The sequence below is a fragment of the Megalobrama amblycephala genome, linkage group LG16 (genome assembly GCF_018812025.1).
Source record: "Megalobrama amblycephala isolate DHTTF-2021 linkage group LG16, ASM1881202v1, whole genome shotgun sequence".
NCBI classification, from domain to species: Eukaryota; Metazoa; Chordata; class Actinopteri; order Cypriniformes; family Xenocyprididae; genus Megalobrama; species Megalobrama amblycephala.
Window position 1 is genome coordinate 22,639,116 of NC_063059.1, and position 16,764 is coordinate 22,655,879.

Sequence of the window (16,764 nt, forward strand, 5' to 3'; positions counted from 1 at the left end):
TTTTATTTCCAGAGCAATCTTATGTTTTAAAATCTTCCTGGTCTACTGACATTTGTTAAGACAAACATTACAGTGCTCATTATAACTTTTGTTAACTCTACAATTAGTAAATCCACTTCATTAGCTAATTATTCTTCGAAAGCGATTCCATAGAAAGACAGAACGGAAGTCCAAAGACAAAATTCTAAAATGACTGCGTGCACGTTTCTCTGCCGCATAAAGTCTAGTGATTATACTCAACGACTAAAGGCCATCTCATTCTCAATAGGCATGTTTTCATAAAATGTTTACTACATAAATACACATTAATAATCACATAATTTTTGGTCTAGTTCATCACACAAAGCGTATGATTTGGAATAGAGTGTGTGAGTCATAGTCAAAAGTCAAAGTGCTTTCATGCACTTTTTGAAGCTTTAAAGTCTCCCTGAAATCAAAATTTAAGTTTTTTAGCTTTTAGTATGAATATGTTAGCCTTAAGGTTGTGAATAAGCTGGTGTGTTCCAAAACAATGACAAAATTTGCATTTAGGAGATATAAGCATTCAAAACTTACAGTCTCTCACTTCCTGACATCACATTGCACTTCAGTTTCTCGTCAAATCTTCGGTCCAATCAAATGCTCTCTAGAATCTGAAATCGGTCATTTGCTCAAAAATTTACTAGTTTCTACATGGTGAATGGCACATAGTGCACTATATAGAGAATAGGGAACGATTCAGACAGTGTAATTATGCTTTCCTTTGACGCGAATTAAGTCTGTTTTTGCATTAGTGTCACACGAACCGCTGCAACGCGAGCAGTTGTCCAGAGACACAAGAGCACAGAGCGGATCAGAGTCGGCACAGACCACAAAAGGTATCGGACCCATTTGAATTCTGCACAGAATGCTGTATATAAGCGATATAAAGGACAATATGAGGAGAAATGGTTAGAGATTAGAATGAAACAGAGGTTTTACAGAGTCTAAAGGCTCTGGCCGAGCTGTAACATAACTGAAACGCTATTGGCTATTTTAAAAAAAGGGCGGGGCTGTTCGATATATCTCCCTGTCTTCCTGTTTCAGTTGAAATTACATCAACACATTGAATAATGCTGCGCGTTCCAACACTCTTCAGTGGGCCTTTAAATCTCCAGTATCCAGTGATTGTAAGTTTATAAAAAAGACCTTCTTTTTTGTCTCACAGAACTAACTCATACGTGTATATAAGACATACGGCCGAGTGAGTAAATGACAAAATTTGCATTTTAGGTGAACTATCCCTTTAAGAATGAGAGGTTTGAGAACATAAATAATGAATCTATTTCCCCATGACAATATTAATCACTCAGCCATTACATAAAGAGCTGCACTTAATTGGACTGTGTACTGCGCTTCATAATTAAAGACATACAGCACTCCGTTAATCTTATTTTTCAATTGTGTCTCAGCTGACGCACTCTGTGTACACAATTAATCACATTGCCCAGGTTAAACAAACTGGACTGACTTCATAAATCCTGTGTTGAATGTTTTATTTCACAGTGACTGATTATATTTGATGTTGTGTGGCCTAACCTTATGAAGTTGATTTCCTCAAATCAAGTGGCTTTCGATCACTTTTCGTAGGCTACTGACTTTCAACATTTATAAACTTGGATAGGCAGGAGGAAAAACTGGACAAGATGTCCTCCGCACAGCAACAAAGACCTGCCATAATTGTCATTTCTTTGTGTGGCTCAACTTGTCTTCCTCCCCGGGTGAGAAATGAGCGCTTGAACTCAGTCGCCCACATTCCCTCCTCCGCATGCAGGCCTCAGCTTTAGGGGGCTCCAATGTAACTTCCCCAGAATGAATTCTGTCACTGGCTCCATGACTTACAGTCTCCTAACAGCATTTTTACAGGTTGCCTATGGCAACACAAAGTGCCATAAGACAGTTCTCTCTCAGACTGCTGCTGTGTGTGTCCCATGATTGCTGCCCTCGACAGACTGCTACTGACCTGACAGCTGCCATTCCGCCAGAAACATTCAGCTAACCTGCACAACACAGACATATTATGTATTTATAGCCTGTAAAAGTTCGAATTACACTTGAAAATGTGTGCGTGTGTGTTTTAACACAAAAAAAATGAGAGTGGATTTGCATAATTGTGACAGCCAGTTACTGTTTTGCCTCACAGAAACATGCTCAGTTAGCATTAGCACCGACTGGCTGCTACATCTGTAGAATCTCATAGCATCTCAGTCATGGATTGATGTTGGAAAAACTCTCCACATCTGAAATATCTGTCTTAATCTCAACACTCTTTGAACTGTTTAGTTTTTGTGCTTAATTGGCTCTTTTGTATTTCACGGTGGCAGTAAATCAAAACCTCCAGTAGAGGGAGCCTGTATATAACCAGTTTACCAGAAACAAAAGCACATCAACGCTTGATCCACCTTTTTCCTAAAGCAACAGAGTGTGCACATAGCAGTGTTGTTATTGTTAACTATTAAAAGCATTTTTTGTTGATTGAAATAAAACTAAACTAAAATTATAAATATTAGATAAAATAATCTTAAATGTAAAGTTGCCTTCCCAGCTAACTGAAATACAGCAGGTCTAAGTTGAAGTACTAAAGTTACTAAAACTAAAATAAAAATAACAAAAGCACCTAAAATTACTAAACTAAAATTAAAACTGAAAATGTCAAAATAAAAGCTAATATATTAATAAATACTATAATAGTATTTAATATATTGGCTATGTAACTATATTAAAATGATAATTACAAGAATAGTTTTAAAAATGAAAACTTTTGTCATCATTTACTCACCCAAAAAGTAGATGTTTTGAAAAAGGTTTATGCTGTTTTTTTCCATGTAACTTATGATCCAAGAGCTAGCAAGCATCAAAAAGCACCACAAATGTCTTATTGGAAATGTTTTATGAGTGAATTTCTCAAGGGAAATTATAAGTTCTTTTCTCATGAAATGTTCTCATGTCTCATGAAGTCCAGTGCATGTGCACTACAGCTTCAAGAGGATATTCTCCAGCGGAGACGTGTGCGAGGATCTTTCATGCTTTCAGTGCACTATTGACCTTGGATGTTCCCACTGACTCCACTTGACAGATTTCTTCACAAGATGAGAGAGTCCGGGAAGACTTTTATCCACCAGAGGACAAAGGCTAATGCCGAGCTTTGTGCGAGTATGTTTGTGTCTCAGAGAGCCCTACTAAAGCTTTGATCACCAAGAACAGAGGAGGCCCTTGAGGATAACAGACTGTATGTTCCATTAAAAAGCTTTTTCTTTCTGTGCCATTTTGCATACATCATCTGCTCTTTTTGCTGAGTGGGAGGCTAACATTTCAAATACTCAGTTTGGATCATCAATTTTAGCTCTCCTAATGTGCTGTCTTGGTTTGGCATATATTATCAGAAATGCCATCTGTTGTTATTTAATTGTTTTCATTGTGCGCTAAACAATTAGTTGTGTTTCTAGCATCACTATTGCTCATATCGGCATTAACTATTTGAACAAGCTCCTTTTAAAACGTTAAGTATACTAAAGCCTTCAAGTTTTTCCAGAGGGTTTTCTGCTACACTCTCTCATAGTGAATCTTTCTTTTTGTCGGTGGGTGTCTGTAACCACCGCAGCTGCTGACCTCTGCAAGACAATGACATCAGCTCCCAGACAGACATCATGTGACGGCTAGGCCACAGTTCCTGGCACATTGTTTCATTTCAGCAGTGGAAATAATGTCTTGTTGCAAAGAGTTGTTGCAAGAGAACAAATAAAATGAATTAATATAATTAAATAAAAATAATTATTGTTAAAGGGTTGGTTCACCCAAAAATTTCTGTCATTAATTATTCACCCTCATGTCGCTCTAAACACATAAGACATTCGTTCATCTACGCAACACAAATGAAGATCTTTTTAATGAAAAATTAAAAAACATAATTAACCACTTTATTTAAAAAATAATCTCTAACGCGCGTTCACGAGAACACCACGACGTATGCGAGAACAGAGTCCAGCGACAACCATAGACTGGCGACAACACAACACGCATGCGCACATGTTCACGAGACGAGAGCACCAAGACGCACGCGAGCGCAGACGTTGTTGCGCGAACGCGCTTTGGAGATTAATATTTTGTAAATAAAGTGTATTATGTTTTTTTTTGCGCACACAAAGCACTCGCGTCGCTTCATAAAATTGAGGTTAAACCACTGGAGTCACATGAAGTACTTATATGATGTCTTTACCGTCTTTCTGGTCCTAGAAAGATGTAGTTGTGTTGCTGTCAGTGAAGGGACAGAAAGATTTCAAGATCTTCATTTGTGTTCTGAAGATGAAAGTGTTTGGAACGATATGAGGGTGAGTAATGACAGAGTGAACAAACCCTTTAAAATATATTTATAATAAAATAAATTAATAGGCCTATATGAATATAGGAATATAGAATTATAAGATTTTATTGCTCTAATTATTCATTTATTAAAATAAATGAATTTGAAACTGGCCATCTAGCTCCATTTTGAAACCATCCAACTCTTGTACACAAAGGCCTTTTCGCTGAAGACTGATGCCTTAGCAGCCTGTAGGTCCTCTTTTCATCCTTTATTGCCTGGTGGGTAAAAGATATATGGGGCTTACAATGTGCTCATGTGGGAGGGCCTGGTTAGTGGTTGGTGGAGTAGAGTTTTTTTTTTTCTCGTTTTTTTTTAGAAAAAGCATGTATTATTCAGCTTGAACACTTGTCCTTGAGTAGTTGTATAGCAACTTCAAAAAAGGTTCTCCTTTCATTCATATTGTAAACTATACGTCAAGTGTCTGAATTAGTTCTCCTTGAACCCTCATTAAAGGATCAGTTCACTTTCAAATAAAATTTTCCTGATAATTTACTTACCCCCATGTCATCCAAGATGTTCTTGTCTTTCTTTCTTCAGTCGAAAAGAAATTATGGTTTTTGATGAAAACATTCCAGGATTATTAACCTTATAATGGACTTCAATGGCCTCCAGACGGTTGAAGGTCAAAATTACAGTTTCAGTGCTGCTTTATATCAAATGATCGCCTTCCAATTGGTTCCGCCAAAACCGCACTTTCGTATTCTTCAAAAAGCTTACGCTGCTGTGTGTCCTACGCCTTCCCTATTCAACTTACAGAAAAAATGGAACTGGTGCCATGTTCTTTCCGTAAGTAGAATAGGGAAGGCGTAGGACATACATAGGGCCCTATAATTTCCGCAATCATGGAATCAATCGCGGAATCCTTTCATAAAAACGGAATTTATTATATAACACAGAATGTCACGGAATTTGTCAAATTTTTGATGAATGAATTAAAAGCAGGTCAGTACACTTAAATTAAATCGCGACATAGACTAGTGTCTGTGAATATTAAACCGCAAAAACACATGCGACGCATGCAGTGTTTTCGTCCTCTGTCGCCTCACTATATGAACGCACAAATTCATCTCCAGAGCTGCTCTGAAAGTCACTTCATCAGCATTTAACCGCTTCGTTTGAGAAAACTACAGTCATAAACACAGAGAAACTCAAAGCTCTAGGCAAACCGTCAAAGTAAAAGTTCGATTTAACTTGACAGAAACATATTACTGTTGTACAGTAGAATTTAGATAAATTCATTTAACAATAAATTATTACAATATATTTTTAAACAATAATCTCAGTGTTTCTTCCATGTTTTAATTTTAACAGTAAAGCTCTGTTGTGCAGCACATTGTTTGACAAAAAAAGTTTAATTTCATGATTAAAAGATAAATGAAATGGTATGCGTTCATTTGATTGCCAGAAAAATTTAAATACACAACAGAGCTTCTGAAAAAAAATCAGAAAAATATATTTTTTAATTAATGAATATTGTTGTTTTTAAGAATTCAATTAATTAGACATGCTTTTTGATTATTAAAATGGAATTAAACCATTAAAATGGAATCCAGAAAACAGAATTTGGTAAAAAATAAAATTTGAGGGGAAAGAATAAAACGTTTATCATAGGGCCCTAAAAAAATTTATTTTTTTTGTTAAACTTTTATTAAATTGTTGGTAAATTGGACAAGATTCATTATTTCAATTAATTAGAAATGCTTTTTGATTACTAAAATTTAATTTAACCATTAAAATGGAGTCAAAAAATAAATAAAACGGAAAAAAACGGAATCCAGTAAAATTAAAATGGAAAAAACGGAATTTGGGAAAAAATAAAACGGATTTCATAGGATACATTCATTACATACAGTGTAAGCTTTTTGAAGAATACGAAAGTGCGGTTTTGGCGGAACCACTTGGAACACTTGGAAGGCAATCATTTGTTTATATAAAGCATATACATTTTCATTTTTTTTCGAAAATGACCGATTGTTTCGCTAGATATTCCTCGTCTGGTATCGTTTAAAGCCCTTTGAAGCTGCACTGAAACTAATTTTGACCTTCAACCGTCTGGAGGCCATTGAAGTCCACTATAAGGAGAAAAATCCTGGAATATTTTCATCAAAAACCTTAATTTCTTTTCGACTGAAGAAAGAAAGACATGAACATCTTGGATGACATGGGGGTGAGTAAATTATCAGGAAAATTTTATTTGAAAGTGAACTAATCCTTTAAAGTTGGGGACTGGAGACAATATCATTGTTAAAATTGTATATTGGCTGATTTGCCTGATTGACTTAATGGCTGCCACTGAATAAATGTCTATACTGAATTATCTACATAATTAAGTGGACACTGCTTTTCTTTCTACTCACCATTGAGTATTTTTAGATGTATAAACTGCAATAGAAATATAAAACAAAGGTTGTCAATAAAATAAATTAACTAATTTCAAACCTTTACAAGAACATCCCAGTTTGAAATCCCTAAGAGCCCCGATTTCATTCGTAACTCAATTTTGACAAAATGTGTCATTGCGTCTTGCTTTTGAACGCCACTGTGGATGTATTATATCATGTCACAGAAATATGCTTTTATACGTGACTGCTCATATCTGCCATGTAACAACAAAAACACATATCTCCAACCATCTCGCACTCATCCTAGTGCCTTTACTGAGGAGAGACAAGCACACACATGCACAAATGCACACACACAAAGGGGCCCTGAAAATAATCACTGTGGAGAAGCTTGTAAAGCGAGGAAAGCACACACACACACACACATACGAGATCGCACATAGAGTTGTTGTTCAGGCTAGGGTCCTGAGAGTGGGGTTCAGAGCAGCCAGTGTCCCGTCTGGCAGGAAGCACTCTGCATTCGCAGCGACGTGCCTTGAGTGGACAAATCATGCTGATTGTGTGGGAGAGAAACCCAGCGCTGCTCCCAAGATGAAGGCAGAGAGGGAGGCATCATGCAAAAAGACAGCCGTTCCTTCACTGTTTCTTCTCCTATGGCTTTTCATCTTTTCCTTGGCAGGTAAGACAACATCATGACTTTTCTACTGTTCGTGTTGAGGGAAAACTTTCTAAAGAGGAAGAAGGAAAAAGTGTACGCTCTTGTCAGTTTCACTTTTCAGTGTGTGTTTTGTTTGTGGGTGGCTGGATGACACATAACACAAATAGAGCTATAAGTCAAGTTTAATTAGGGCACTCAGTGAAAATGTACATTTTAAATTTGTGTTTTGTTTTTTCAGAAACATTGTCTAAAAAATATGAATGTAATAGTAAGAAGGTTAAAAGGCAAATAGAATGGTTATAATATTACACAAACTCTCAAAAAAAGCATATTGCAAAATTGAAATTGTTTTTATTTTTATTTTTTTAAATGATCATATCCCAGACCAGTTTTTTTGCGGTTCAGCAAAAGAAAAAAATCACGCTCCATCCATGGATTGGATTAATTTTAAATCACGCATTTGTGCACAAAGTAAAAACAGCAAGTTCGGAACAATCACAATGGCATGACTGAGTTGGCATTAGCTTGATGAAATCACATTTTCTTAAAATCAGGTACCGATGTGCCAGGAAAGGGGACGAAGGCAAGAGCATATCCTAACTAAAGCCTAGTCTTCCTCAGAGAGCTTTGATTAGCAGAATCACTGGGCCTCACTGTCTACATTCCCCCATCCACAAAAGAGCGTGTCTCTTGCGCAGCTTCCCCTGATTGGAGGAGAGCAAGTCTACAATCCAGACCTTTGTTAGCTCATCCTGGCAAGACCTCAGCACTGAGAATTGTTACCACAGTGATTGAGCCATGCCACGCTGACTCGTACTGCCCTGGCAAAGCGGGCAAGGACATGTTGGCTCACTCAGAAGCAATAAGCATAAAGCTGTTTACCAGCAGGTATCTCACTGGAGAGTTTGTATTTGCAGTTCACACTGCACAGAAAAAATGTTTTATAAATATAATAATAATATATTAATAAAAATAATAGTTTTATTAATATTATCTAATACTATATAAGAATATATAAGAATAATTTAATTAATATTTAGTATATATAATATAATTATAAATAAAATGAATATATATAATTGTATAATAATAAATATATAATGAATTGATAATATATCATTAATAATGAATTATATATATTATTTTTATTTATTTTTTTTTTTTTACTAGTGGGTGCAGGACACTATAGTTCATTTATGTGTGGATAGCAAAATAAAGTAAACTGTGACATATTATACCCAAAAATTCTTCACACAGTGGACTACCAGTAAAATTGAAAAAAATTTGGAACCAAAAATTATTTTGACACTTTGACCTTGTTATCTGACATAATTAAGATAATTTTTTTCTGACACAGTTTAACTCTTGTTAAACTTGAGATCTTGACATATTTTATTACCATTTTTTTTTAACTATAGCAAATAAACTGTAATAAGGAATGAAATGTTCAAGGTGTCTGAATATATATATATATATATATATATATATATATATTAGCTCACCATCATCAAATCCGACTGTGATTACATGAAGAAACATATGAAACTGAGACAAACCAAATCCAGAAGAACTGTCTCTAAGAGATTTTAAGAAACCTGCCTCCAAAGCTACCTGAAAAATGATCCCCAAGTGTACCTGGACAAGAGCTGTTTTAAACACAAAGGGTGGTCACACAAAATATTGTTTTGATTTAGTTAATATAAGTTAATTGATAAATAAAATCTATTTATAACAGTATTTTTTAAAAACATCCTCACTTTACAGCATTTTTACACAAGTGCCTAAAACTCTTCACAGTACTGTATCTTTGCAGGAAGGTTTCTTCAAGCATCTTAGAGACACGGCCACAGTTCTCCTGGATTTGGTTTGTCTCAGTTTTATCTGTTTCTTCATGTAATCACAGACGGATTCGATGATGGTGAGATCAGATCACTGTGTGGAGCACCGGCTGTTGTCAGACTCCTTGTGTATTTAAAAATCTCACTGGATTATTACAATTAATGGCAGAATGAATGTTTGGAAATGTGAACGGATATTTCCTATTAACACACTACAGCAAAAGACATAAATAACTGGCTTAAAACCTTTTTTGGGGGGTGAAAATACTGACGTGCCTAAGACTTTTGCACATATATATATGATCATATTTATATTTAAACCCTTGAAGTACCATTTCATATATATTAAAATATCATAATATATTCAATATCTTAATATCAGACTGCATACTCCCATCTTCCAGAACTCATATCAACGTAATTCAAAATAACAGACTTAAAATAATATTTTAAATTTAGTCAGAAAGACTCATTTTATTATAAAATGTTATAAATGTTATTAATAAAGTAAGCATACTTAAATGTATATTTATTCATTTGTCAGAAATGTTCATCTAAAGCCACTTACAATACATTCAGGGTAATTTGTCAGTATGTAGGGTAAACTGGGACAAGTTTACTCTAGTGAATATTGTTTCAGAGTGGGTTTACAGTACAGTACAGTACAAATCATTTAACATACACTGACCTTTTGCGACAGCAATAGCATTAGTTCCACTCTAATGTGTCTGTTAGCGAATGTATTTGTAGGTGGGGTCAACATCAGCAGCCCGTCTCCTCTAGTGCGAGGTACACTCGGAGGCTCCGCCCTTCTCTCTGTGACCTACACCAGCACCAGCTCCGACCAGCCCGTTATTAAGTGGCAGCTGAAGAGAGACAAACCCGTCACTGTGGTCCAGTCCATTGGTACAGAAATCATTGGGAACCTTAGGCCCGAGTACCGTGGTCGAATCCTCCTGTACGAGAACGGCTCCCTGCTCCTGCATCACCTGCAGCTGTCTGATGAGGGCGCGTATGAGGTGGAGATCTCTATCACTGATGATACCTTCACTGGGGAGCGATATGTCAACCTAACCGTGGATGGTAAGACTGACATGGACATTTCATCTATGTGAAGAGCAACTTTCCTTATTCATGTTGTCCTGTTCTATCACAGTTCCAGTGTCCAGGCCTTTTGTTCACATGGTGGCCTCATCCGTCCTGGAGCTGACTGAGTTCTTCATACTCAACTGCACTCACAATAGTGGCACCAAACCCACATATAGCTGGCTGAAGGGTGGGAAAACTTTGACCAATGACTCGCGTCTGCTCCTGTCACATGACCAGAAGGTCCTGACCATCTCCCGTGTTGTGATGTCAGATGATGACATCTACAGCTGCAGGGTGGAAAACCCCATCAGCAGTATGAAGAGCCTGCCCGTCAAACTCACTGTCTACAGTAGGTGTTGAGACTCCACTGTCACCTTCATCCATGATCCATGACCTTAAATGTCACATTAAATGTTGCTTTGTTACATAAAGGATGAAAACAACAAAGTATTATAGAAATAAGTCTATAAGCATGATTTGTCACAATTAGGCTGTGTGGTGTAATCCACAAAAGAGCGAGAGGAAGAATAAACAAGATATATTTTAATGAGCATAGAAAATAAGCAAACCAACTACACATTAAACACTGACGACGATGAACACAGAACTGGGAAAACTAAGGGCTTATATACACAGTGAATGATAATTAACAAAACAAGGAACAGGTGTGAAACTATTTAGAAACCATAGTAACAAACAAGGATAAGAACTCAGGCAATCGAACAGTGAAAATGAGCACAACATGTTGCAACATGATTTTTTTTATATTGGTGATAAGCAATTATCAGGTACAGTATGTGAACAATCTTTAAAAAAAATTGAAAGGAAAAAAACAGCCAAGAAATGCATGCACATTACAACCTGCCTGCTTAGTAAGGAATAAATAATTATATATAAATATATTTTAAAAAGACGTAGCATAAGCTTTTTGAACTGCGAGAGTGTTACACTTTCTTCATAAGTAGAATACGGAAGGCAGTCTGGCAGAAGCTAAATTGTTAAATATGGATATTTTTCTTACACAAACGCATCGCTTCAGAAGGCCTTTATTAACCCCCCCGGAGCCGTGTGGATGTTTATGATGGATGGATGTGGATGGAGACACGTTCTTCAGCTCATACTCGTTTGAGAACGCTTACTACCATTATAAAGCTTGGATGCTTCAGGATATTTATTAATATTTTTCCGATGGTGTTCATCAGTAATTTTCATTTGAAAGTGAACTAATTCTTTAATAGAAAATGTTAAAGTATAAATAGACATGTTGCCTTAGCAATTAACTGAAATGAGTTTATTGAAGTACTGAAATTGCTAAAACTAAAATAAAAAATAATTAAAGTTTTATAGAAATATTACAATGAAATGCAAAAGCACATATATATATGCTAATTCAATATATGAATAATTACTATAGTAGTATATAAATCATACAAAAATAACTAAGTATTGAAGTCACATGGGTCATTTATATAGTGTTTTTGAAGAATAACAATCATAGTCACCATGAAAAAGACCTGCAGAAAAACATGGAAAAATAGCAGCATATGGCTTTGGAACAACATGAGGGTGAGTAAATAATTCATTTTGGGTGAACTATCTTTTAATTCTGGCTGGTTGTGTGTGTTTATGAAAAGTGCTGATGAAGGAAAGTGTTTACAGTTTTGCTCCACTGGAGCTCAGCTGATCCTTTCATCCATCTACCTCTCCACTTGCACACATTTCTGTCACACATTTCTGAGCTCAGCGGGGTCCTGCATTCCCCCTGCACAGTCTACCCTTTAAAAAAAGCCCCACGTTGCCCTATTCATTCTTGCACTTGGTATTCCTGGCAACCTGTGCAATCAGTCTTCCATTTGAGGTCTCCTTACTTTTGGACCTTGTCTACAGAGTAGTTTGGTTTTCCAGAGCACTGTTTGGATGTACTATGTCACCCTGTATTCTTCTTTTAAATTTTGTAGGACGGAGTTCTCTATATATCATCCTCTCCACGGGAGGCATTTTCTTACTCATCACCTTGGTGACCGTTTGCGCCTGTTGGAAACCCTCCAAAAAGTACCAGCTCTATTATCCCTATATCCATTATCTTTGATTAGTCTAAAGCAAGCCACAATAAATCTCAGCAGCTCGCACTGTTATTGCAAGAAAAGTCTTTGTGCTTCAAATGTTAGGAGGCCAAAGTTCCACAGATCAGAGAAAAACAAAGACCAAAGCAACTGATTAAATTGGAAAGAACTCAACTTTTGCACATTTAGGTTTCTGTTTGTGCATTAAATGAATATGATATTGCATTTGATATTTTGATCACAGTCAGATATGTTGCTAACAAAAATACATTGTTGTTCTATCTACAGAAAAAGGCAACAGCTTGCCAGACAGAGCAGGCAAAATTTAGCAGAGCAGAGTAACGACAATCATGATGGTAATATTGTTAATTGTTATTGCAAAATAACTCAAGATGAATCTCAATGTTCTCCTTTTTTAATATTTTAAAGGTGCACTCAGTAATTTTTCCTTCATTAAAAATGTTACTTAAAGTAGTAAAAATGTTTAAAATGAAACAAGTTCTTTTAGTATATTATTTATAGCATTTATTTATTATTTATTTACATTATATTTTGAATTAGCTTTTATTTTTATATTTTCAGTTTTCATTTAAATTTTACTTTAAGTTTTAGTAATTTTGTTTTGTGCTTTTGTTATTTGTATTAGTTTTAGTTTTTTAAAATATATTTATATAGCTTTAATTTATTTTTAAAATGTAGTTTTAGTCATTTTAGTACTTTTTTTTAGATTTCTTGCTGAGGCAACATTTCTAATTTTTGTTTAGATTTTTTTTTAACTTTGCTTTTCATTTAATATTCATATTTTATTTTATTTTCAGATTTATTTCAATTACCTGAAACATTTTTCTTTTTTTTTTTTCTTTTTTTTAGTTTAAGTTAACATTAACAACACTTATCACATCAAGGCCTGGTTTCCGTTAAAACAGCTCAAACATGCATTTTAGTCTAGGAATAGCTTAAGCCTTGTCTGTGAAACCAGGGGAAAGACTAATATCAGTAGCCTAATAAAAAAGTTTTATTTTCGAGTGGATCGCCTCATGGAGGCAGCCATTTTGAGATCACATAACCAGCAGAATACTACTCTGTTTATCTCTGTAACCTCCGTAATTGGACATGTTAGTTTGAATAAATGAATCATAACTGACAGTAAATATATGAATTCTACAAAAGCATTAGTTACAAAATATTTGCTTTTGTACTGTGCTACATCCACACCACTAGGTGTCAGTCCAAGGCCACTTTCTTACCAAACAGAGCAACAATAAAAATTACTGAGTGCACTTTTCACTTTGAATATAATACAAATAAATTGTTTGCTTTTATTTAATTATTAAATAATTTATTTTTATTAAAGCTTGAATGCTCTCTTTACTGTAGTTGATATCGTGCCTGCTAGAAATTACCATAATCGTCGGAACCCAGGTGGACTATATGTCCTCAATGAAACGGTAAGACATTATTATTATTGTTGTTGTTGTTATTGATGATGTTTTAATTTTTTTCATTATTTTAAATTTTTATTATTATTATTATTTCCAGGATTTCCCTGAGGGAACAGATGAGTCTTCCTGTAATTATATCACCTCTACTGATCCCCTCAGCCCACCTTGTTATCCCAACATGGCTCCACCTTCTGCACACTCTCCAGATGCTTATATGCATTCAGGAAGAAGATACCCCCGTACTCCCGTCCCCTCTCCTCCATCAACCCCTCATCCGACTCTCACCCCACCCCTCTCCTGTCCCCAACACCTGGGCAGCTTAACACGCAAGCCCCACCCTCCAAGACTAAGCCCCACCCCTCCACATGGAGAAGAACATCCAGTTGAACCAGAAATCAATATGCACTACCACAGCCTTACCCGATGAGCAAGACGGATGGAGAGATTTAAATGTAAAATGTCAAGGATAATATCAGAATATGAGATTATGTATGTGGGTATGGGAATTTTAATTAGTTGATTTTATTAGTTATCCTATGTAAATGTTAGCATTTCATGCTTTCCAAAAGCTATAGGTGAATGAATTGTGTACAAGACCAAAAGTTAAAGATCAGTAGTGGTAAACAACTAATACAAGAGGATTACATGGATGTACTGGATGGTTTAATAGTTTTTTTTAACACTAATAGAACAATTTCATCATTTATTTTCAGGACTTTTTTCAGCTGTGGTTTAAGAAATAGCTTAAACTAAATCAAAATAATCCTATAAATAAAAAATATACCGTTTAATTTCAGCTATAATTGAGCATTATTGGGATCTGTAAGGGTTTACTGTAAATATGATTTCTTTATGCCAATATTAAAATGATTTTATTCTTTTTGTCTTCTTTTTGACCGAAAACAAAAGTAAATCACTCAAATAATATCTCTTTCTTTCTGAATATTTAAAAAGACATAAGGGCATAAAGACACCAGCCTTTACACTATTATTGTCAATTTACACGTTTCAACCACCAGAGGCTCCCACATCACTATCAATCTTTTTTTACAGTCTATGCTATCAATCAATAAAATTATCTGCGTCATTTCAAAGCCAGATAGTGTTGTTTAACTCGTTTTCAGCCTTGCTCTCCTCCCTGTTTTCCTGTAGGACAATAGAAATAGTTTTTAATTGAGTCACTTCATTTTGATTTAGAGAGTAAACAAATTTTAGCATTTTCTCCTCAATAACAATGTTCACTCAAAGGTTTGTGAGCTAAATACTTACAAGAATATGTTGAATTAATCAGGTACATTATCTTAATGTTTAAAATAAATATTTAGTTAAACGCTGCTGATAAATAGCGCACGACACGACAGTTCGAGAGGAGGTTACAGTCTTGTCAATAACAACAACGTAACCTACATCTTACCTCACTCCTGTCCTGTGACCGTTCTTCCGGTAGGCCTAACCTCAAATTACCCCAAATTAACTACACCTTGACTTTTAATCACTTTTCAAGGAGGGCGAACTTTGAGCATCGTGTAGGGTTGCAAAGTTCATGAAAATAAGGGACAATCTTGGTTCTTTATAGGAAAATAAGGGACACTTAAAATTTTTGGACTGTAGCCTACCACATAGTGTATGTCATTTCAGTGTCTGCAGTGTTTTTTTTTTGTTGTTGTTGTTGTTGTTGTCTGAATTAAATGCTTGAATGCAGGGGCGTAGCAGCCATTTTAAAAGTGGGGGGGACAGCTGTATGGTGATGTGACCCAAAGCTGATGTTCATAATAATAAATTCTAAATAGAATACCAATTGGCATTGTACAGCACCCCAGTGGCAATTTTGGGAACATGCCGTGATAGCTTACAGGAACCTAGTTTTGTGAAATCATCCTCAAAATTTTTAAAATACTGCAGGACTTTGAGACCAATGTGAGACCATCTATACTTTATTTAGATAAAGATATTTTATGATATTTAAAATATTCTCTGCATTCAATAATAAAATGCCTTAAACTGGAAATTCAGTGTTTAATCTTGTCATTATAAATTACTCTATTCTCCTATTTGATACTGTTCAGTGCTTTGACACAATCTGTATTATTAAAAGCACTATATAAATAAAGGTGATTGATGGTTGATCTTTTGTTTTAAGGAATTAAATTGATGTGTAATTCCTTAAAATATTGGGAAACAGTTCCAATTAAGAAAACACTGCCTTAAAATAGTCAATCTGCTTTTTTTTATACAAATCTCACCTGTACACATTCTGGAGAGGTTGAGCAACTGTCCCCTCTCTCTGTCAGTGACGTCACAGCCTGCCTTTCCTACAGACCAGTTAGGACATAAAGTAGAATATTTACATAAAGTATAAAAAAATATAAATTTTAAATTTGATAAAGTATTTTAAGATATTCGGTGCAAAACAAATTTGATTTATTGTGAAAGGATAATTCTACTCCGCGAGCAGCACGTAGGCAACAAAAGACAGCAGAAACCAATAATTTGTTACGTCTCATTTAGCAGACGCTTTTATACAAAGCGACAAGTAGGAGAGCATTTAACACACTGAATCCGGCGCGACGTGACGAGGTCCATACGGGTTCTGTTGTCTTTTGACGTTACAGTAGTTTAAATCATAACATGAAAACTTTATCGCGTGATTCGTGTCATCACGACATACTGTAACATACTTACAGTGTGTGTTTGAAAAAAGGATGTAATCGTCCTTTGCTTTTTTTCTGGGGTGCATTTTATCCCAGACGGCGAATGAACGAACGAAAACTCACAACACCAACAAGAGATTTGAAGCTCATAGCAGACGCGCCCAAGAGATGATTCGCTCTGTGATTGGCTGAATGTTAGTTCACTCAAATCTAAGTAACAAATCAGAGAACACTGCCGGTGCCGGAAATATTCACGCTGGATCCAAAAAAATAGCAGGGGTCAGAATCACCAGTTTCTAA

The 16,764-nt window shown here is 35.5% G+C and overlaps 1 protein-coding gene across 1 annotated transcript; it reads left to right on the forward strand.

Moving 5' to 3' along the window:
- Nucleotides 1–6,603: 6,603 nt before the first annotated feature.
- hepacama (hepatic and glial cell adhesion molecule a) lies at nucleotides 6,604–16,737 on the forward strand. The gene is made up of 7 exons (XM_048161348.1): nucleotides 6,604–7,402; nucleotides 9,955–10,302; nucleotides 10,376–10,657; nucleotides 12,267–12,360; nucleotides 12,660–12,727; nucleotides 13,749–13,819; nucleotides 13,911–16,737. Exons 1-7 carry the CDS (start codon nucleotides 6,952–6,954, stop codon nucleotides 14,238–14,240), a joined length of 1,644 nt encoding a protein of 547 aa, XP_048017305.1. The 5' UTR covers nucleotides 6,604–6,951; the 3' UTR covers nucleotides 14,241–16,737.
- Nucleotides 16,738–16,764: the final 27 nt, after the last annotated feature.

Coding starts and splice junctions, on each gene's coding strand:
- hepacama (XM_048161348.1), top strand. CDS start 6,952: ATGCTTTTATACGTGACTGCTCATATCTGCCATGTAACAACAAAAACA. Junction 7,403..9,954: donor TTTCATCTTTTCCTTGGCAG/GTAAGACAACAT, acceptor TGTGTCTGTTAG/CGAATGTATTTGTAGGTGGG. Junction 13,820..13,910: donor TATATGTCCTCAATGAAACG/GTAAGACATTAT, acceptor TATTATTTCCAG/GATTTCCCTGAGGGAACAGA.